Source organism: Gadus chalcogrammus, chromosome 6 (assembly GCF_026213295.1).
Source record: "Gadus chalcogrammus isolate NIFS_2021 chromosome 6, NIFS_Gcha_1.0, whole genome shotgun sequence".
Taxonomy (NCBI): domain Eukaryota; kingdom Metazoa; phylum Chordata; class Actinopteri; order Gadiformes; family Gadidae; genus Gadus; species Gadus chalcogrammus.
This window is the reverse complement of record NC_079417.1, coordinates 3,843,186-3,865,507: the sequence shown is the minus strand read 5'-3', so window position 1 is coordinate 3,865,507 and position 22,322 is coordinate 3,843,186. Positions and strand designations below refer to the sequence as shown.

Below are 22,322 nucleotides of genomic sequence, written 5' to 3'. Positions count from 1 at the left end.
TTCTTGATGAATTGCTTCTAATAAAAAAAAGTCTGTAAAACTATAGGTAATAGGTTAAGTACTATAGCGATTATGATCAAATTTCTCCACATTACAATAGCTTTAATTTTTTATTCAAGAGTGAGTTCCGCTCCTTCTGTAGGCTAGATATAAAGGACTCATTCTAGGGTTATGTAAACAGGATTCTTATTTTCACACGATTATAGGATAATTAAAACGTATTGAATAAAAATAGAATACACATCTATATTATAACAATACAATGAGATTTATTTCATTGATATTGTTCAACTTAATATTGAACTGAAAATTCACAAAGGACTATATTATTGTAATGGGAGCAGCCTGAATGAAAGGATTTATTTTTAAATCAAAGGGGGGGTCCCTCCAGCATTAAACACATCACACAGAAACGTGCTAGACAGAGCAAAGCTTTTATTGCAAGTTTCAGTGAAGAAAGCACTTGAGAATGACACAAAGCAACAGCCAAGGGCTGACAACCTAAAAGCGAGAAGAACAGAAGCATTCTGGGTAACAGAGTCTTTGCAACATTGAAAAAGTATTGAGGGGTGAAGGTCCAAAGGTCGTCGTTTGAAGATCAGAAAGCTAATCTCTGGAGCGGCATTGGGTTCACAGTGGCTCCTGGAATGTAAACGTTGAAGAGAGGATAGTCTAGTGGTGAGGATGTTCGACTCCCGGCAGGAAGGTTCTGGGTTAGATCTCCTAATGTCCGCAGTCTACCTGTAGTCGTCCTTGAGCAAGATGCTTCCCTGGCCCCCCCACTTGCTCCTTAATGACACGTAGCTCAAACTTTCACTGTCGATTTCTTTGAATAAAAGAGTCTGATGGATGACTAGATAGAGAGACAGAACCGGGACTCCACGCGGAGGGTGGCACCATCGACTCCTCTGGCCTGGTCTATTCTAGCCTCTCTGGTCTGGTCTTTGTTCATCTTTGGCCCCCCACCCCCCCCGGGTCTGTGGTCTCTGGTCTCCAACGTCCCCCCCCCCCTGCACCTCCTCCATATCAGTGTGCTGTCGTTAAGGCATCATGAAGGAAGGGTTGGGGTGTACACGCGCCCTACCTGCTCACCACAGACACTCCACCCACTTAAAAGAGCTCTCCATAAATACAGCATCAAATATATATATATATATTTTATATATATATATAGAGATATTTTTTTAGTCAACATTTATTGATAGAACATTTAGTTTAATAGGACAACAAAATAAAGTGGGCATGACATTTGAGTTTGGATAAGACAAAATAAGATATTTACGTCTAAAATAGCTATAATAATATTATAATCAAGCCTTAGACAAGCGTTATAAGTAATAATAAAAGCAAGACTTGCAATATTTGGGTCAGTCAACATTTGCAGCATACCGAGGTACGTGAGGTGCAGTGTTTTAGAAATCTCTGGAAAGAAAGTTTTGGTGTCTGAACAGGTACCCACAGAACTATTGCTACTGCGCAGACTGTACAGTGCAAGCTCAAACATGCTAGCTCTACCCATGCGATCTCCAATGTGCTAGCTCCACCATGCTAGCCCGACCATGCTACGTCTACCATGCTAGCTCCAACATGCTAGCCCTGCCATTCCAGCCCAACGATGCTACCTCTGCCATGCTAGCACCATCACACTAGCGCCAGTATGCAGGCTCCACAATGCTAGCTCCAACACAAGCAGCTAGTTCCACTTTCACAACCTTTCCTTGTTGCATCTCATCGAATCTGAATCAGTACATTTATTTTGAATGAAAGCTTGACTTAATATCCTGACTCTAATGCTGCTCTTCCATTAGCCCAGGCACAGTTAAGACCCCTGACATGGGCTTTGGGCAGTTTAGAAGAGCAAAGCCTCAAAGGAGAGTCAGTTCTCAGAGAGCTTGTCCGTGTTCCAGACAATACTCCCACAATACTTTGGAGAACTATTCTCGCTCTACTCCGATCTTTGAAAGACTACTTTGTTCTTCATGACCGCTCTCTCCATCTCGTCGTAAAACCAGAACGGTTCCTTCTGTACTGGAGACAAACTACTGGTTCAAGACTCAACGCACTGCCAAGCACCAAAGGAAAACCACTAAATACATGCAATGGTAAGTCACCACCTGGTGCTCCCCATTGGCACTCTGAGACGGCGTAGTAACCCTTAAATGCGCAAGCATGAAGTCAGTGTTGTAGATAAAAGATACAAATAAAAAGTTGTTTAATTCCGAGGTCCTCAAGAGAAAATACTTCACTTATTTCATTGGAGAGGAAAGGCACTTTCTGGGGTTCTCTCTCACACCATCGCTACTAGCTAGTTTTTTATATATTAGAATTACTAATGCAGTGACAGTTCGATCTTTGCCTGTTCGAAATGGAAACTAGCTTGACCTCCGGTAATAATCCAGACACCTGAAAACTGCACTTCCTCGGGAGGACATCCGCTCAGGATGAAGTCGATCGCATAAACGGTTGTCGAGAAAATAGACAGACATCCATCCAGAGACTACGTCCATTGTAGTCAGATTAAGGGTTACTAGTTCATATCCAGACACCTTCAAAAAGGGAGAGCTTGACCTGTGGCAGTGTTATGGAATAACTGATAACTGGAGAAAAACTAACATTCAGCACCTCCTTGTAGTACCTATTTCTGGAAGGGCAAAAGAAAAGTATTCGAAATATAGCAGAGTACTTGCTTAAGAACTTGAAATGTCAGGCTCAACCCTCGAGCTAAAAGGTTAGCTTCAAGCTTCAACAGTCTTTGAATGGGATTTTTCTCTCTGCATGGTGGATGACCTTCTAGAAACCAGCTCGGAGCAGGAAACACATCTGATCTGTAAACATGTGTTCTGGTTCCTTAAAGGTTTCAAAAGACACCCCACTGGGCTCCCCTCCACCTCAAACACCTCGTCCAGTTCCCCCTCCTCCTCCTCCTCCTCCTCCTCCTCCAACAACACACAACATTCTAGCAGTACCAGCACTGGTCCAACATCAAGGGGGTTTGGCTAGGATAGAATCTAAAGTCTCCCTCTACTCTTGGTACCTAGAGGGACTTTACAACACCACACATTCCATCTTATTGGGAAACAGCATATCAAAACCATCAGTGACAGCCTCGGACTTGGGTGTCCTCACATAGACAAGAAACGAAACGACTGCAACACCACAACATCTCCATAGCTCTTCTTCACCGGGTTGAAAGATGGTTATTAAGTCAACATTGTCAGTCCGGGACGGTGTATTAACGCTCGCTACTCTAGAGACTACACAGCATAAAACACACACACACACACACACACACACACACACACACACACACACACACACACACACACACACACACACACACACACACACACACACACACACACACACACACACACACACACACACACACACACACACAGCAAGACACTTCCCACTGAGTATACTTAAGTTAAACCAAGCAGCAGCACAACATCTTTAAGAACTTTTCTGTTACCAAAAATAAGTGGTGTGCATTACAACGTTGTCTAAATGTACAAACTTACGTTTATCTGTCTGTCTATGTCAAAAGTACTTTCAGACCCTAGTGAAGTAACGGGGGGCTCAAATCGGTCAAGACCCCCATGGCTCTAGACCACGCCGCCCCAGGGAAAGCATTCCTCCCTGGGGAAGCTTTCCACCATTTCTGCCCCCCCCCCCCCCCCTTCGGCCTGTATCTCCCTTCACCCTCCTCTTCCAGAGATCGAGACTCTGAGAATAGCACCATGCCTGCGATCAGTCTCCAGTGCTTATCACAATCACACACACACACACACACACAGACACACACACACACACAAGCGCGTTTGCTTCCCCATGTGCATGATGAAACTGGCCGTTACCCAACTAAATATAGCAGCAGAATGCAGAGATATATATTTATATATATATCATTATTTAATATGAGGACCGCAGCCGTCACGGAGCTAAGAGGAAAACATTTTAATATAGCAAAGTTCAAGGCTGTTCACCAATGGCTAGCGTGGAACCATCCTAAGATGTGTGTTTTGTCAGTTACTGGAATCAGAGTCAAAATTACTTCTAACCTCCATGTCGCTGCACCAGGCACTTAAAATATTTCCAAATATACTGCAGTAGACATATTAATAGTACTGCGGTCTTACTGCTCAAGATACACTACAGTGTTATATTACACATATATATACATACACACTACTGTCATTTATCGCTGCTCTTATTAAAAACATTGGCTCTCCATACACGACATTCTAAAAACCTTGCTCTACTAGGTATTCAGCTGTATATACACACCACTATATATACATACTGATATATACTGTGATATCAAAACCCTTGATCAACTTCATGCTTCAAGGGGGCTGTGCAGGAGGCAATTTCATAACATAAAAAGGGCTATTACTTAAAATAAAATATATGAGGTGTTTAAAAGCCTAACATGGTCAAGGCTCTCATGAAATGCAATAAAGCATTTTTATATTCATAGGGAATCACACACTCCTCTCCCCAACATATCGATGGGTCATTTTCCAGAGGTCAAAAACACTATCTCCCGTCACTGTTCTCTAGATTTCTTTACTGTCTCTCTACCAAAGCTCTAAAAACTGTCTGTGTTCTCAACCGTCTTTCTTTAAACTCTCTCTGCCCTCTACCATCTCTCTTCAAACTGTACCATCTATTATCTTTCTCTGTTCCATCTCTATTTAAACTGCCCGTTATCCAGCGTTCTCTAAAATTGTCGATATACCATCTCTCGTTAAGCTGTCTCCCTGCCCTACCATCGCTCTTCAAAACTATCTCTCTGTCCTACCGACGCTCTTCAAACTGTCTCTCTCCCCTACCATCTCCAAAATATTTGTTGTGGAATGACCTTCCCAAGGGCTGAGTCTCAATTGCATGGAAGCTTCCTAAAAAGGGGGCAATTGGAGGTGTTGTGGTGGCATAGGACTGTTCCAATTCAGCAGGAACATAGGACTTGGCTTCAAGGAAATGTCAGAGTGATCCTCGGTGTGTAAGATCCCTAAAGGACCCCGATGTGACCCACCCCCTCGTAGGATAGGACGTACGCCCGACGTGATCGTCACATGATGCTAGCCGATTAGGCGGTGGGACTTAATTGACCACTTTCACAAGGTAAGGAACTACCGAGGAAGCTTCCTACTCGCATTTGAGACAGCGTTACCTCACTCCTTCAGACGGGGAATGAGAGCTAGGGTAGCAACCGGGGCGAGCGGAAATATCGTCACATTTAAATATCATATGGGAACCGAAAAGGATTTTTCTTAAAAATGGAAAAGAAACAAAAATTAACAAAGATGAAACCCCTTAGAAAACACAGAGCTGATGAAGTTGAAACCCCTCCCGATCTCCCCCGGTGCGTCACTGTACATCACCAGAGGGCCAACACCTCCCCCGTGTGGCCAGATGGGGGCATGACACCGTCTTAAATATAAAGGAGGCAGTTGAAGCCTGGCTGCAGCCAGGCTTTGGGGTTACATCCAGACAGAGGGAACCCAAACAGGCACATATATTATATCGCTGTCATATAAAAATAAAAACACACACAAAAAAAAATTAAAACTGACCAATCCAAAAGGGCTGCTGTTTAAACCGAGTTGGGCTACGCAAGAAACATGATGGGATGGCGGCTGAAGGTTAGGGAAAATGCCCCTCACATCTCCCGGGGAAAATGAGGAGGGGGGGGGGGGGGGGGAACTAAAATCATGATTGGCTGGTTCAGTATTGCATAAAAGTCTTTTGATATTAAAGCAGTGCTCATGTCCTCAGTCCAGAATATATCCGTGTGTGTGTATGTACGTCCCTCCTTGCACAGTGTCTGGTCTGGGTAGACAGGATGTAGGGGCACACACACCTCTATATACTCCAAGACTGACACGCTATGTGTGTGCATATGTTAGTGTGTGTGTGCGTATATATTACTCTCTCTGCGTGTGTGTGTGTGTGTGTGTGTCTGTGTGTCTGTGTGTGTGTGTGTGTGTGTGTTACTCTGTGTGTATGTGTGTGTTCAGGCGAAGTACATGGTCCTCAGGGTGTCGTGGTGGATCTGGACCGCCTTGGCCAGCGCCTGAGGGTCCCGGCCGTTGCTCTGACCAGAGACATGGCTGCCCTCCGCACTGAAACACACATTAATGAAAACAGACTTCAATATAAACACACACGACACTTGGATAATTAAAAGGACAGAATGTAGATGTGATAAAGGAATGTAACTGATATAGTACAGAAAGTAACTGTGATAAAGGAATGTAACTGATAAAGGACAGAAAGTAGCTGTGATAAAGGACGGACAGTAGCTGTGATAAAGGACAGACAGTAGCGGTGATAAAGGACAGACAGTAGCTTTGATAAAGGACAGACAGTAGCTGTGATAAAGGACAGACAGTAGCTTTGATAAAGGACAGACAGTAGCGGTGATAAAGGACAGACAGTAGCGGTGATATAGGACAGACAGTAGCGGTGATAAAGGACAGACAGTACTTTATCTGGAGCTGTGGTTCTCTCCCTCACCTGTCGTGCTCCTTGTCCACCAGGTGGTAGCGGGCGCGGAAGGCAACCAGGTGAGCGTAGTAGGCCGGCGCGGGGATGGACACGGAGCGCGTGCAGCGGACGTACGTGTGGCACAGCTGGTAGGTGAGGACCTGGAAGTCGTCGGCGGTGAAGCAGTTGTCGTCCCAGAGGACGTGGTAGTGCGAGGGCCGACTGGTACCCTGGAAACAGCAGCAACAGCATTACAACATCCCCATGGCGACAATCGCCATCGTCATGCCGAGCATCCACCTCAACCTGACAACCGTCACCATTGAAACCGTCACCTTCAACGCCGTCACAACGACAACCCTCCCCGTCACAACAATCACTAGGACGACAGCTGTCATCACCACGAGCGCGTCACGATGAAAACTAGCCAGCACGTACCTGTATCCCGGCGTGGCTGCAGAGGTAGAAGTCAAACTCGGAGGGGTGGGTGATGTCCGTGTCTACCGTGGTGCCGGCGGGGATGTTGCCACTGCGCCCGACCTGCACACAGAGCAGCGCTCAACTCAACCCAATTGTATTTGCATAGCCCTTAATCCCCATTACAGTCTCAAAGGATTTCAAAACAGGGCAAATATTCATGACACTCAATCCACAAACGTGTAAGTGTGTGTGTGTACATTTGCGTGCACACACACACAATAGTGTGTTAGTGTGTTAGAGTGTGTGTGTGTGTGTGTGTGTGTCCAGATCTTACCCTCTCATTGCGGTCAGCACAGAAGAGGCGGGTGTGATGGCGTTTCTGGACCACGATGTAGGTGATGCCGGGCTGGTAGTCCTTCTCCAGGCTGATGCAGGCCTCCCGGATCGCCAGCAGCTCGTAGTACAGCACCTGGAACACAGCAGTTCATCGTACAATTAACAAATGAGTACAATTCTCAATCATGGCCGACGGTATCCCAATGAATGCACACACACACACACACACACACACACACACACACACACACACACACACAGTTAACATTTGTATGCAAAAAAATAAATAAAACTCCAGCACGGACCTGTCTGAACTGTCCCTCGGACACCCCGTCCCGGTAGAAGATGATCCTGGTGGGCTTGTAGCGGGTCGACTTGTAGAACTGGATCAGCAGCTCTCGCACCATAGAGGAGAGGTCCTGGATCACCTCCTGCCTGGGCCTCTGGACACGCACCGTAGCGCAGTACCTGCTGGGGTGGGCGTCCATACTGCCCACCACCTGGGGAGCGGTTCCAGAAAGACAACATGGTTTAGTCCTCCGGTGCTGACATGGAGAGGGCTGCCCCGACTGTGGACTGCAGAGACAGGGCCAGAGGCGGTCGGACTTTGTTGCTGCCTTCTGTGCCAGAGGAGCTACTCTAATAATAATAAAAATGTTTATTTTATATAGCGCCTTTCTCAAACTTGACTCAAGGTCCCTTTACAGATTCATGAGCCCACACGGACCAAGACAGCACAACAAGAAGTACAAGCACACAAATGCAAATAAATAATATTGGGGTCTGGGTATCGGTACACACCAGAAATCCTATACTTGCTGTCGGGCGACCCATATTTCCTGTCTGTGTTAATGTATCTTAATTAGTTCTGTCAGTTAAACGCGTTATTAACGGCGTTAACGCAAGACAATTTGAATGGCGTTAATTTTTTTTATTGCGCGATTAACGCATTTCCTTTTTTTATTCTTCTTTGGCTCAAAACAAAGAAGCAGTAGCCTGACTGCTATGTTCAAGGCAGTATGTTTGTATGTTCATCGTTTAATTACACTATAGGCTTTTTTTTTGTATCGTCCTGTTTTGATCAGTAATAAAAAAACATTTGCACAAGGCAAGCCGATTTGCGATTAATCGTGAGTTAACTATGACATTAATGCGATTAATCGCGATTAAATATTTGAATCACTTGACAGCACTAATCTCAATGCATGTAAACCATGCGAGTCCCACATGACACATTAGGGTTAGCCGGTTCGCTCACCGCTGCAATGGAGGGCTTCTTGCCGTCCCCAGCCGGGGGATGTGTGACGTCGGCTCCCAGGAAGATTACAGGCTGCTGGAACACCGAGGGCCTGCCAGACACACATTACAACATTACAACCTGCGTGCTGATTGAGTTAGCATAATAGTAGCAGAGTTACAACCCCCATGCCAACATACTGAGCAGGAAGCTAGCTGACCTAGGAGTTAAAACCCGAGATGCTAACTGAGTTAGCATGAGACTAGCCGGGTGCCAACATAGTTCCAATCATCCTAGCAGAAACTCCATGCGAACAGACAGAACACGATACTATCTGTACTACGAGCAATAAATTAGTTGGCGTGATGCTAGCTTAACCTCCGTGAAGGGGGGGACTGACCGTTGGTGAGGGACCAGGATGTTGTTGATTCCTCCCAGCTTGACGTTGATCTTGAGGCAGAGGTTGGACAGCGTCTGGGGAGACGTCTTCACCACGTTCTTCACCTGGACACACTGCGTGGCCATGCCCAGGAGGGTGTCTCCCACACGCTTCACCTCCGCTACACACAAACACACACTTCATTTACTATACTCTCCAGAAAAGACTAAGCCAAGCCTGACAACAGGTTGTTTCTGAAGTGACTAGACAGACTAGTTTCTGGTGCTACCCACTGTAGACAGGGTTCTTTTAAGTCTTGTTTAGAGGTGGTTTATGACTGTAGATGGGAGTCTTTCTGGGTTAGTTTGAGTGGATTTCTGACTGCAGACGGGGGTCTTTGTAGACTGAGTTAGAGGTATCTGGTCCTCTCTAGACTAGTATGACGTGGGTTCTGACCGTAGACGGGGGTCTTCCCGGGCAGGATGACGATGATGAGCTGCAGGCCGGCGTAGGTGTTCTTCAGGTGTCTGAACATGGGCTCCACGCTGTCGGCCCCCTGGGCGTATTTACAGAAGCACGGCTGGCCCTGGATGGGCATCCCAGCGTCCTTTGAGATCTTGCGCAGCTGGTCCGTGAAGCCCCTGCAGCAGAAGCAAGCTACTTCAAATACTATACTACGCTTATTATTCAGTAATTGCAGTTTCCATCTATCTCATGAGAAACTCGTATTACTTAAGTACTATACTTAATTAACACTTGCTTAACCAAGGTTATTTTTTACTATACAACACCTCAAATACTACAATATTTACACTTATACTTAATCTACAGATAATTCCTCAAACTGGTTTAATCAGCAAAAGTATGAAATGAGGAGTGGAGTGTAGAAGAGAGGAGGAGAGGATTGTAGAGGAGAGAGGAGAAGATTGTAGAGGAGGAGATGGGAGGAGAGGTTTGAGGAGGAGAAGATTTTAGAGAGAGGAGAGGATTGTAGAGAGAGGAGGAGAGATGAGGATTGTAGAGGAGAGAGGAAGAGAGGTTTGTAGAGAGAGGAGAGGATTGTAGAGGGAGGCGGCGAGGTTTGTAGAGGAGAGAGGAGGAGAGGAGAGGATTGTAGAGGAGAGAGGAGAGGATTGTAGAAGGGAGAGGAGGAGAGGAGAGGATTGTAGAGGAGAGAGGAGAGGATTGTAGAAGAGAGGAGGAGAGGAGAGGATTGTAGAGGAAAGAGGAGAGGATTGTAGAAGAGAGGAGGAAAGGAGAGGATTGTAGAGGAGAGAGGAGAGGATTGTAGAAGAGAGAGGAGGAGAGGAGAGGATTGTAGAGGAGAGAGGAGGCGAGGAGAGGATTACAGAAGAGAGAGGTTGGTAAGGGAGAGAGGATAAGATTGTAGAGGAGAAAGGGGGAGAGGTTTGTAGAGGAGGGAGAGAGGATAAGATTGTAGGGGAGAGCAGAGGAGAGGATAATAACAACTGAGGAGGAGAGGATTATAGAGGCGGGAGGAGGAGCGGAGGGAGGGAGGCGGCTCCATACTTGAGGATCTCCTCTCTGCACTGTCTCTGCGTGGCGAAACAGGCAATGGCCCACATCTTGACCTCCACCCCGGTGTGGAACTGCTTCCCCCGCATGTCCCACACACCCTGGCTGGGGGTCGCCACCGTACGGCTCTGAAACCACAGACACCGCAGGCGTGTCACACACACACAGCAATACGTGCACACACACACACACACACAACATCCACACGACACCAAAGTAATGCCCCCCCCACACACACACACATACACAGCCACAACGCCCGCACACACCGCAGTCTTATCACATACATACCAATACTAAACTCGAATGCTGACACATACACACTCACACTCCAGGGATATCCCCCCCCAATATACACACACACGCACACACAAATACTGACCCACACAGACACCAGTCATATCTTTACACACACACAAATGCTAACAGACGCACACCAAAATGATATCACATACATACTCTCACACACGCCAATACAGACACACGACTGGAGATAGCCTACGCAGCATGATGCATCCTAACTCACACACTCATTCCAACATTTGTTTACAACCAGAGAAAAAAACGTACTTCCTGAGGGGACACACACACACACACACACACACACACACACACACACACACACACACACACACACACACACACACACACACACACACACACACACACACACACACACACACACACACACACACACACACACAATGAAGCATGGAGGCTTGGTTAACATTTGTATGCAAAACAAGTCACAAACAAAACGTACTCAAAACAATATCATTACTATCACAGCTTTAACTTAACAAACAACTTGATTTGATCAGAACCCATTTTTTTACTACAACATGCTAATATGATAAAGATAATACTGACTTGCTAACAACAGGCAAGCATACAGATAGATAGACAGAAAAACATCTGTAGGAACTTGGTAGGCAGTTAGTCGGAGAGACAGGTGTCAGTACCAGGAAGACGGACAGATACATGTAGGCACCAGGTAGTCAGCCAGAGAGGTAGACAGACAGGTTTAAGTAGTAGTTAGACAGGCCGACACATGTAGGTACCAGGTAGTCAGCCAGAGAGGTAGACAGACAGGTGTAAGTACTAGGTAGACAGGCCGACAGATGTAGGCACCAGATAGTCAGACAGAGAGGTAGACAGACTTACAGGTTAAAGTACCAGGTAGAAAGACATGGAGAAAGACAGGTGTACACAGAGGTGACAGTACCAGGTAAACGCACAGACACATGTAGGCACCATGTAGTCAGACAGACAGGTTTAAGTCCCAGGTAGACAGACAGGTTTACAGACTGACAGGTGTAAGTACCAGATAGACAGACAGACAGACACATGTAGGCAACCAGGTAGTCAGATAGACAGGTAAACAGTCCGACAGCTGTAAGTACAGACGGACACATGTAGGTTCCAGGCAGTCAGATAGACAGCTAAACAGTCTGACAGCTGTAAGTACCAGATAGATAGACAGACACATGTAGGTTCAAGGCAGTCAGGCATACAGGTAGACGGACAGACAGGTGTAGGTACCAGGTAGTTTTCGGTGCTCACCCGACCTCCATACTGCAGCATGGGTGGGGGCAGCACGCGCCCCGTCACCTGGGACATCTCGTCCCGCACCTTGAACCTGAACTCCTGGACGAAGGGGTCCGCTTCGTAGTTGGCGCTGCGCACCTGAGGTGAGAACCAGGGGAGAACACGTGGGTCAGGGCCTTTGGATGAGACACCTTGGTCCACACATCATGGAAGTAGTGAGGGCATTCCTGTGAAATACTATACCCATACTTTCCTGCTACCAGGTTTTACCAGCTTTTCATGGAGAGGAGATGAGTCGTATGGCAAGAAGTTTAACACAAATTCTGTCAACATTTTTAACCGACACCAGTGTGTCGTGTCTTATAATTCCTTGAATGAGACATTATAGAGCTAATGGTGGGGGTAAAAAAAGGAGAACAGAGAAAGAAAGAAAGAAAGAAAGAAAGAAAGAAAGAAAGAAAGAAAGAAAGAAAGAAAGAAAGAAAGAAAGAAAGAAAGAAAGAAAGAAAGAAAGAAAGAAAAAAACTAAAGAAAGAAATAAACTAAGAAAGAAAGAGTAAGACCCCACCCGCCCACTAGGGGGGGCTGGTCTCCACTACTCACCAGCCGGCTGATCTCTTCCTGTCTGTCGGGGGCAGAGCGAGCCGTGGCCTTGATCATCGTCGAGGTCTGGTTATCAGTCAGCTTCTTGATGCAGCGCTGGCCTGCTACAATGTTACACACCTGAGGACACAACAACACACCTGTAACACCTGCTACAATGTTACACACCTGAGGACACAACAACACACCTGTAACACCTGCTACAATGTTACACACCTGAGGACACAACAACACACCTGTAACACCTGCTACAATGTTACACACCTGAGGACACAACAACACACCTGTAACACCTGCTACAATGTTACACACCTGAGGACACAACAACACACCAGTAACCCCTGCTACAATGTTACACATCTGAGGACCCAACAACACACCTGTAACACCTGCTACAATGTTACACACCTGAGGACACAACAACACACCTGTAACACCTGCTACAATGTTACACACCTGAGGACACAACAACACACCTGTAACACCTGCTACAATGCTACACACCTGCTACAATGTTACACACACAACAACACACCTGTAACACCTGCTACTATGTTATACACTTGAGGAAAGAACAACACACTTGTCACACCTGCTACAATGTTACACACACAACAACACACCTGTAACACCTGCTACAATGTTAAACAACTGGAGACGCACACCTTTAATACCCAGTTATGAGCCTAACCCACAAACTAGTTATGAAGCTAGTTTAAACCCTGTTAACTTAAACCTTAGTACTGGAAGTAGTTAGTGGGGGTGGGGGGGGGGGGGGGAAGGGTTGGATGGTACTCTTACCTCCAGGGGCAGGTAGGTGTGTTTCTGCTCCTGGCCCACCTGCAGACAGGGCAGGTGGGGGTACTTCAGCTGCAGGCTGTACTTGTCTTTGAAGTACTGAGCCACCGTGCGCTCCACCGTCTGCCCGTTCTCTAGCTGCAGGGGGAAGCTGAGACAAGGGAGAGGCGTTAGCAGAATGGTCTGGGTTCAACTCCCATCTAGACAGAAGGCCTGTAGTCTGGGTTCAACTCCCGTCTAGACAGAAGGCCTGTGGTCTGGGTTCAACTCCCATCTAGACAGAAGGCAGGTTGTCCTGGTTCAACTCCCTTCTAGACAGAAGGCCTGTAGTCTGGGTTCAACTCCCGTCTAGACAGAAGGCCTGTAGTCTGGGTTCAACTCCCTTCTAGACAGAAGGCATGTTGTCCTGGTTCAACTCCCTTCTAGACAGAAGGCATGTTGTCCTGGTTCAACTCCCTTCTAGACAGAAGGCCTGTAGTCTGGGTTCAACTCCCGTCTAGACAGAAGGCCTGTAGTCTGGGTTCAACTCCCATCTAGACAGAAGGCAGGTTGTCCTGGTTCAACTCCCTTCTAGACAGAAGGCCTGTAGTCTGGGTTCAACTCCCGTCTAGACAGAAGGCCTGTAGTCTGGGTTCAACTCCCGTCTAGACAGAAGGCCTGTAGTCTGGGTTCAACTCCCGTCTAGACAGAAGGCCTGTAGTCTGGGTTCAACTCCCATCTAGACAGAAGGCCTGTAGTCTGGGTTTAACTCCCATCTAGACAGAAGGCAGGTTGTCTCGGTTTAACTCTCGTCTCGATTGACAGCAGGTGGGTCAGAGGGTAACTGCTTGTTGTGATGTGGAAGCGTAGGGACTCCAGTTCAAGGAGAGTTCCCTGATATTACTATTGCCATTTCAGCACTCTTTTTTTCCGAAGCGACATACGAGATCAGACACAGGTCATAAAGCAGCCAGAGGGGATTTGGCTAAACACCCTAACCACTAAACTATCCTTTCTCACACCGTTTCATCCTTCTCAAACCGCTTTTCTCAGATGTCTTGAAATGGAAGATAAAAGCGAGACTGTCTCTTTAAATGATTACTCATAGTATTAGAATTTATTTCCTGGAAGCATGACACATTGCCAGATGAGAAGTACGGTGAGTGCAGCGGAGAGAGGTAAAAGAACCCTTACATCCAAACGTAGCCCTGATGAGATGCTAAAGCAACAAGCTAACACATGACTCACTACTGAACACAGCTGTTTTGCTCATGGTGAATTGGTGTTAATGTGGTCGGTCTCTGGCTAAGCGCACACACACACAAACTGACTCACGTCTGGTGGCTGGCCGGGCGGCGAGTGACATTACACACACGGTACTTCCTCCTCATCGTCCCACAGTGGGTCACCTCTACCTTCAGACCTGGAGAGACAGAGAGACATTTACCATTGCAGTACTTAAAAAAAAATATATATATATATATATATATCACATACAACCTGCACAAAACTCAACAATACAAATTCTGTATTTTTTCTCTAATTTTGGGAGATTACATTTAACATACATCACGAATATACACAGATACACAGACTGTGTTCCAATATCCATACTTCCATGAGTACACTTAAATGTAGTACACTATCCATACTCACTAATACTCACTAAGAGCTCTAATTTTCAGATGTCAGTGTTGTTCCAAATCGAATACGAAATTACGATCACGACTGCCGCCGCGGCTCCTCCCCCGCAATAAACATCCCGCTTTGAACGGTGAACTCTTTAAGCCTAGCAGCTATACAAATCTATACGAACTACAAAATGACTATTAATGCAGGCTACGTGGAAAATGTGCCGACTTTGGCTCAGCCTGGCTCCGCCCTCTTCCGCTACGTAGCCAAGATGGCTGCCGTTGAGTACGAAAAGTGTACATCAATCCGCACTTTGCGTTTTGACCGTTTTGAGTACACCATCTGGGTCCTTTTAGCAAACTTATTTTCGCCCCCGATCGGAATCGGAACGCCCTACGTACTCAAACTAAGGCTAGTAAGTACGGACCTTTGATCTCCTTGGTGAACTTGACCCGGTGGGAGTCTGTGAGGGGCCGGGGTTGCTCATCGATGTTGTGGATGTCCAGAACCTCACACATGAACCGGACCACCTGCTGGGCCTTGTAAAACGCTGTGGCAGACACTACACACACACACACACACACAAAAATATAGATTAACACATATTAATAACAACACTCCCAAAAATAGATGTTTTCCTATCGTTAGAATGTATATAAAAATATATAAATAAAAATGAAACTGCAGTGGTGTTCTTATAGAGGAAATAGGAATATAGATCATCCATCTTGTTTATTTAATTGCTAGAGTGCATCTTCATAAAACTCTCTCTTTGAGTGTTCAGGAATTTGGCATAATGTAACAGCTACAATTATTTATGTGAAGGTTGTAGCACGCTGTGTAACACGGCAAGTCGAGAAGTGACATCCTCTTTTGGTTTACCCCAATGCTTAGAGTGCGTTTGCATACAGTTTGCATCATTGTTTAAATGTTGACCTGCTATTAACAGTATTAACAGCACTCTGTATTCATTACTTTGGGCGAGAGATGAAAACAAGAGATTTAGTGTGAGATAGGACTGATGGAAAGAGTATGATGGATAGAGAGACAGAGATAGAGGCTCAAGGACGGTGAGGAAGCGGGAGAGTCTTTCTTCGACATATACCGTCACACACACCCCCGTCTCCACGGTAACAGCTGGCCCCCATAGAGCCAACGATCAACACCTCTAATTAGGGCTGGGCGATTAATCGAATTTTGATTGCGATTTCGATTTTAGCGTCAAACATCACAAAATTAACATAATCAAGTTTTAAAAAAAAAAAAAATGCATTATTATTTTTTTATGTTTTATAGAAAGAGCAGAACAGGTGGACACACATCTGTATATACTTTTAGATTGGAACATTTTCTTTTGACCATTTTTAACCAGTTCTCTAAATAAATATAAACCTGAATAAATACATGTTTTCAATCTAAAAAATAATCGTTTGAATAGTCGTGATTTCAATATTGACCAAAATAATGGTGATTATGATTTTTTCCAATAATCGAGCAGCCCTAACTCTAATATGACCTCTGTTTCTCTCTCACTTCAGATTATGTATTGAATGATCAATGATGCCTTAATTGATCAGGTGTGGATCCATTGAACAGGTGACCAGGCGATGTGTTTCTAACTGTACGTCCACACCAGAAGCGAATTGGGCTACCAAATCGCCAGAAGTCATTCACTTTCTATGGGCAAGAGCGACCAAAGCGACCAACGCAGCGAAACTTTATGAGTGACCAAAGCGTCTTTGACGCGGTTGCTTCTGGTGTGGACGTACAGTTAATGAGGTATTTGTTGATCAGTGGACCTCACCATCGATGTTGAGCATCATCTTCCACATGGCGGGGCGGACGGACTGATGGAAGCCGAACCACACCTCTCTTCCCCCGCCCAGCGGGTGGTCATAACCTTCTGGAGGGGAGAAGAACGAACGGCCCACGGGTGTGTACCTGCACACACACACACACACACACACACACACACACACACACACACACGGTTTTAACAACAGAAGGAACTTTTAGGACCAAACAAAGAGAAGTGACCTTAATACCCAGAACCCATCAGTCTCCTCTGGGGCTCATCTTGGTCACACCGGCATGGACCATGATACACAGAGTCCCGCACTGAGGAGTAAGAGAGCTGCGTGGTGTTGACAGGTCTTGGCTGGCGGATAAAGACACACTACAGGGGAGGAGGCAAGGTAGGCTTTGGCGTAACACTGGATCTTTATTCTCACATTGGATTTATGATGGAAATTGATGCCATGGGTGACGCATCATACAGAGGATAAAAGTTCTGGGCTAAGCAATGCTTAAGATATTATTAAGCCTCGTTTCCACATACGTACATTCTCGTATGCGATCCAACCGTCTCCGACCGAAAGTCTATTCATTCCTATGTGATTCTCCGTAATGTCAGTTTTTCCTCCGAGACTCCTCCCCTCCGTAAAATTTCTGTCCGGTATGTCCGTAATATGCCTTCAAAAAAATTTAACTTACGCTGTCGTTTTACGGAGATACCGAATGAACATTTTTAAGTACCTGGCAGGCCAAACTCCTCGCTGACCTCTTTCCAAGCCTTGTTAGTTTTGTTTTTATCTCTGTATACGTCGATCCTCAGGTTCCAAAGTACCGGTCTCCTAAAAACAGCCATTATCATACGTTCCCCCATCTATTTGGCTGTCCGTAAATAAATTCATGTCCGTACGTAAAATACTAGAGACCACTTCCGTACATTTACGGAAGCACGGATACGAAAAACATACGTATGTGGAAACGAGGCGTACGGAAAGGGTCAGCATCAAAGCAACATCACATATACGTGTTCACAGGGAGCGTCTAAAAATATCAGTCTTGGTGGCAATATCCCATGGGTTCTTTTCAAATAGTTTAACAGAGTTTATGGTTTTAGTAACAAGGCAGCAGTCACCAGGTAACCTCATGAGGCCACCTAACCAGGGAGTGGACAGGAAGGTAACAAGGAAGTAAACAGGAACCATACCCAGGAAGTCCAGCACAGGAAGTAAACCGTTGGGTAAACAGGAAGAAGTAATGACCAAATCAGGAAGTGAACCGGAGGCGACCGTCAGTCCGTAAAAGGTTACAACGTACTTGATGGAGGGCAGGTGTCTGAGCACCACGTCGACGGCGTGAACAGGGTTGGTGCTGATGGGCTTGTCCAGTTCCAGGGGGTCTGGGGTACCGTGCCCCGCCAGCACATCGTGCAATGTGTGCCAACTCACGTTGGAGACCAACTTAATGGACACCTTGAAGGGCCGGTCTTTCCCCCCTTCCCCTGGTAGAGTGACATCCAGGTCCACCTGCAAACGGGAGGAACGTGGTCACAGACGATGTAAGGAAATACCTGTGTGGGAGTGCGCGAGTGTGGGAGTGATTGAATGGGTGAGTGATCGAGTCACTTGAGTTTCTCACCCCGGCTGCTGCTAGAGGTAGAGGGTTAGCTGTGTACAGGCTCCTCTTCCCATCGTAGACCGGCCTCCGGTCCCCGAAGATGGTCACCTTGAAGTGCTTCACCATAGAGTCGACCACCTCCCTGCACAACAAAAGGACCGCTTCGTCAAAAGCTCTCATTCAGTCCTTAATCTGACGTGTTCTGTAGACTGTAATCTAGGATGCAATGGTATATAATCTATTCTTCATCTCGTCTTCATCAGATTCTGCATTCTAGCCTCCAACGTAGTCCGTCTCCTGTTTAGCAATGTAGTGAATAACCTAGTCAGTAATCTAGTTTGAAATTTAATGTTCGATATACTGTAGTCTGTAAAATGGCATTTCATCACTTTTGTTATCTAGTATATAACCCAATCAGCAAACTGGTTACTAATCTAATATTTAATCTGGTCTTTAGCATAGTCTGTAACATAGGTCTGGAATATAGTCTGTTAGCTAGTATCTGGTCTGTGAACTAGTCACTCAGCAGCAGCTATCTAAACTCACCAATGTAGAAAAACACCATAACATTAGCCTCAAGGCATCTCCGCGGTAGGTACTGGCTAACACCCATTTTAAATATTAATAATAATAATAATAATTGATCAGCATCATTTTAGCCTGCATGCATGAGAGCGGTAGCGACAGGCTACCTGTTGACCCTGCGAGGACACTTCTCAGGCGTGATGTCCACCTGGTACAGGTAGACGTCCATCTGGGGGATGTCCACCTGGAAGCAGTTAGCCAGGAGCCTGATGGGCTTCCCTGCTGAACCGAAGCCCGGGCGCCTGGGCACCTGGAACAGAGCCTGGGCCTCCACCGCTACCGTTGCTGGGGGGGGGGGGTGAATAAGAGAGACAGAGAGACAGAGAGACAAAGAGACAGAGAGAGAGAGAGAGAGTGAGAAGATTGGATTCTAAGAAACCAGTAATAAATGTTTGATTGCTTTGTTGTACTCTGCGGTACATCTCTAAACCCTGGAACTCCTCAACTTCTTTTCTTTTACAATTCAATTGAAAAGGGGTATTTTAGATTGCAACTTTTTAAAAAGGAAGTGACAAACGACAACATTGACTTTCTAAATGTGTGAGGGGAAAACCACTTGCAACCAACTGAATGTGTCACACACCCCTCAAGCCCCCCTTCCCCAACAAAGGGACAGGTTCAAAGCAAGACACGCATGTGATTCACCACCACATGCGTGGGATGACGGGGTCTTAGGACCGCGTGGAGGGGAATACAGCTTTGAAAAACATGCCAGTAACAAAACTCCTGTTACTTGTTACTCTCTCGCTTCGTAATATCTCTCACTCTCTCGCTAACGCTCTCTCTCTCTCTGTCTGTAGTCTGTTTATCATAGTCGTTGCTGATGTTCTGAGAAACATATAAGATCGTTATAAATCGTTTCTTCACTAACATCTGTCCAACGGCATGAGACACTGCGAACAGCAACAGGTGTACGATGACATCACATCCTGTAATGTTAACGTTTTCGGAATGGTGGGAAAGTGCAGAACCAACGAACACAACAGACGGACTAAGGGGTTGTCGTGGCAACCACTGGCGGGAATCCCTGGGTTTCTGAATGGCAGACTCAACAGTGGTGGTCAAAGTGCTTCCTTAATCCTGATCCAACCCCTATAGTAAATAGAAATGTATTCCTTTTAGAACATGTTAAATGCTGACACACAGCAGCAACCATGCAGGAACACCCAGCGACACAATGTTTCACTGGGACTCAACATGTTGCATGATGTAGCCATAGAGTTGGTGAAATAAGTTCTTCCCTCATGCAGCCTGAAAAGAACAGCTAAGGGCTAGGCTAGGGTTACCTGATCCAATCCAAAAATTGAAGCTACATGGACGAAACAGCACCCAACATCACTCTATAACCTGTCCATATCAATACATTTAATTATTAAAATGTTTAAGCGTAGAGTAGCGATGACTAGTAAAGTTTCACTTTGATTGAGATTTCCATCACGTAACAAGGCAAGTAAATAAGTAGGGTAGACCTACTTGTAAGAAAGCAAGTAGATGGTTGTATGAAACCTACTGACAACCACCAAACCTCCCTACTGACAACATAAACAGCCCGGTTGCTCCCTAGTAGCTGTCAAACACGAGGAGACCTTACGGTCAACTTATAATAATTTTACATTATGTGCGTAGACAACATATTTGTAAGACTTGGTGAGTCCATAGCGGGTAAAAACAAACCACAGCACCAGATATCTCTATAAATCCACAGAAGGTCTACATACAGGAGGACATGTGAACAAGTTGTAATCCGGACAAATATTAATGCAATTCATGTTCAAGTTATTGTACCGAACGTCCACTCGACAACAGTTTACCTGTTGTTCCGGTGTCCATTCATGAGGTCAGTGCCCCGGTCTCTGCCGGGACCTAAGCGGTCTGAAGCTGGGAACTCGTCCTCCGTAAGGTCCGCTGTCTCCCACGGCGATGGGCCGTGTCCTGGTGGGGCGTCCTGGCCCTCCGACCACACTCGTGCTGACTGTCACACCGGGCTCTACTGCAGTCCGTCACCGGGACTCCTATTTACCGGGCTCTATGGTGTCGCCGTGTCGGCATAGCCGTGTTTTTAAGGCTCAGTGAACACAAGCTACACTTTGTTAGCCATGTCTGCTAGCTCGGTAGCCAGGCGTTGGGGGTGGGGGGTGGGGAAAGTGACTAAAACCAAATTCTGTAAGAAACAAATCAGACGACACTCGCCGTCCACAAACCGTAAGAACAGCGTCCTCACATTCCCCAGACAATCCTGGAACTTGACAGTGGTTACACAGACATGCTGGTACTCCAAAACCCGGGTAAGAAACCGGGTTATAGCGATAGGTTAGGCTAGTAGGTGCCGAATAGTTTGAAGTTGTAGCGACAAAACCGCTCCTATCGCGATATGGGGAAGCTGTCACGACCCCAAGCTCATAGGGAAGCGGATTCCGATGACGCTGGAAGTCCTGAACGCGTCCAAAACATCCCGGATTGCACAGTCTAGGTTAAGATTCAGTCTAAATTCAGGTCGCGAGTTAAATCCCTCCTTGCCGAGTTATCGGTGGTTCCAGTCCAGCTGACATATCAACTCTCTGGACTCCAGCTGCTGTCTAAATATGGTCATATTTCCTCTTCTGACAGCGATGGGAAGAGGCGGGGCACCGGCGTCTGACGTCGTTCGTATCCACTCCTCCCACGTTAAATCGATATTAATCAATTCATTATTTTGTACAATTATATACGTTGGCATAATAAGCATGCAGTAATCTACAATTGTTGACCGACCATGATCAATTATTAATCGTCCTGTTGTCCAAAAAGATAAACAAATATTAACCTTTCAATCTAATGAACATAATTGCTTCATATCAATCACCATAATCATAAAAATATGTACACAAACTATAGTAACAAGCTCTAAATCGACAAGTTAATTGAAAACTCAGTCTTAAAAAAACAAAAAACAAGGCAGGATTCATATAAAAATCACATTTTATTTTCTTTGAAAAATAACCATTCCCAACAGATATAGCCTCATAATATTATTATTATTACAGACACAGAGTGGCCAGGTAGGCTGCTGTGTGTTGGTGTCTGGGGAAGTGCTGCGATGAGATCTGTGGCGTCGTATTGCTATCCAGGGGTCAGGGGTCGAGGGGGGGGTAGAGAACCCCGGTATACAAGGTGCTTTGTGGCTTCAATACGTGGACAACCGCATCTGGTTTGGGTTGTAGTAGTAGTAAGAGGGGTAGGGCGAGGTGGGGCAACGCTGAGCCCAAATACATATCAGGTTCATATCTATTAATATGTACAAATCACCTCAGACACAATACCGGAACAGTAAAAGGGAGTATAAAGGCATTTCAACTACGCAAGTTCATAAACATGATTTCTTTTTTTCTTTTT

General features: G+C 45.9%; 1 protein-coding gene across 2 annotated transcripts; it reads right to left on the bottom strand.

Annotated features, from left to right (window-relative positions):
• Nucleotides 1-307: 307 nt before the first annotated feature.
• LOC130384952 (protein argonaute-3) lies at nucleotides 308-21,561 on the bottom strand. 2 transcript variants are annotated; one of them, XM_056593365.1, is made up of 19 exons: nucleotides 20,762-21,561; nucleotides 19,058-19,235; nucleotides 18,387-18,507; nucleotides 18,066-18,274; nucleotides 16,765-16,901; nucleotides 15,388-15,522; nucleotides 14,664-14,751; nucleotides 13,353-13,500; nucleotides 12,552-12,671; nucleotides 11,964-12,086; nucleotides 10,395-10,528; nucleotides 9,321-9,505; nucleotides 8,886-9,045; nucleotides 8,507-8,597; nucleotides 7,554-7,748; nucleotides 7,247-7,381; nucleotides 6,931-7,032; nucleotides 6,523-6,722; nucleotides 308-6,128 (listed from the first exon to the last, which is right to left on the bottom strand). In XM_056593365.1, exons 1-19 carry the CDS (start codon nucleotides 20,778-20,780, stop codon nucleotides 6,020-6,022), a joined length of 2,589 nt encoding a protein of 862 aa, XP_056449340.1. In that variant the 5' UTR covers nucleotides 20,781-21,561; the 3' UTR covers nucleotides 308-6,019. The 2 variants fall into 2 exon arrangements, with proteins under 2 accessions (XP_056449340.1, XP_056449339.1); XM_056593364.1 differs by having other exon boundaries at nucleotides 309-6,128; nucleotides 11,943-12,086.
• Between the last annotated feature and the right edge of the window lie 761 nt (nucleotides 21,562-22,322).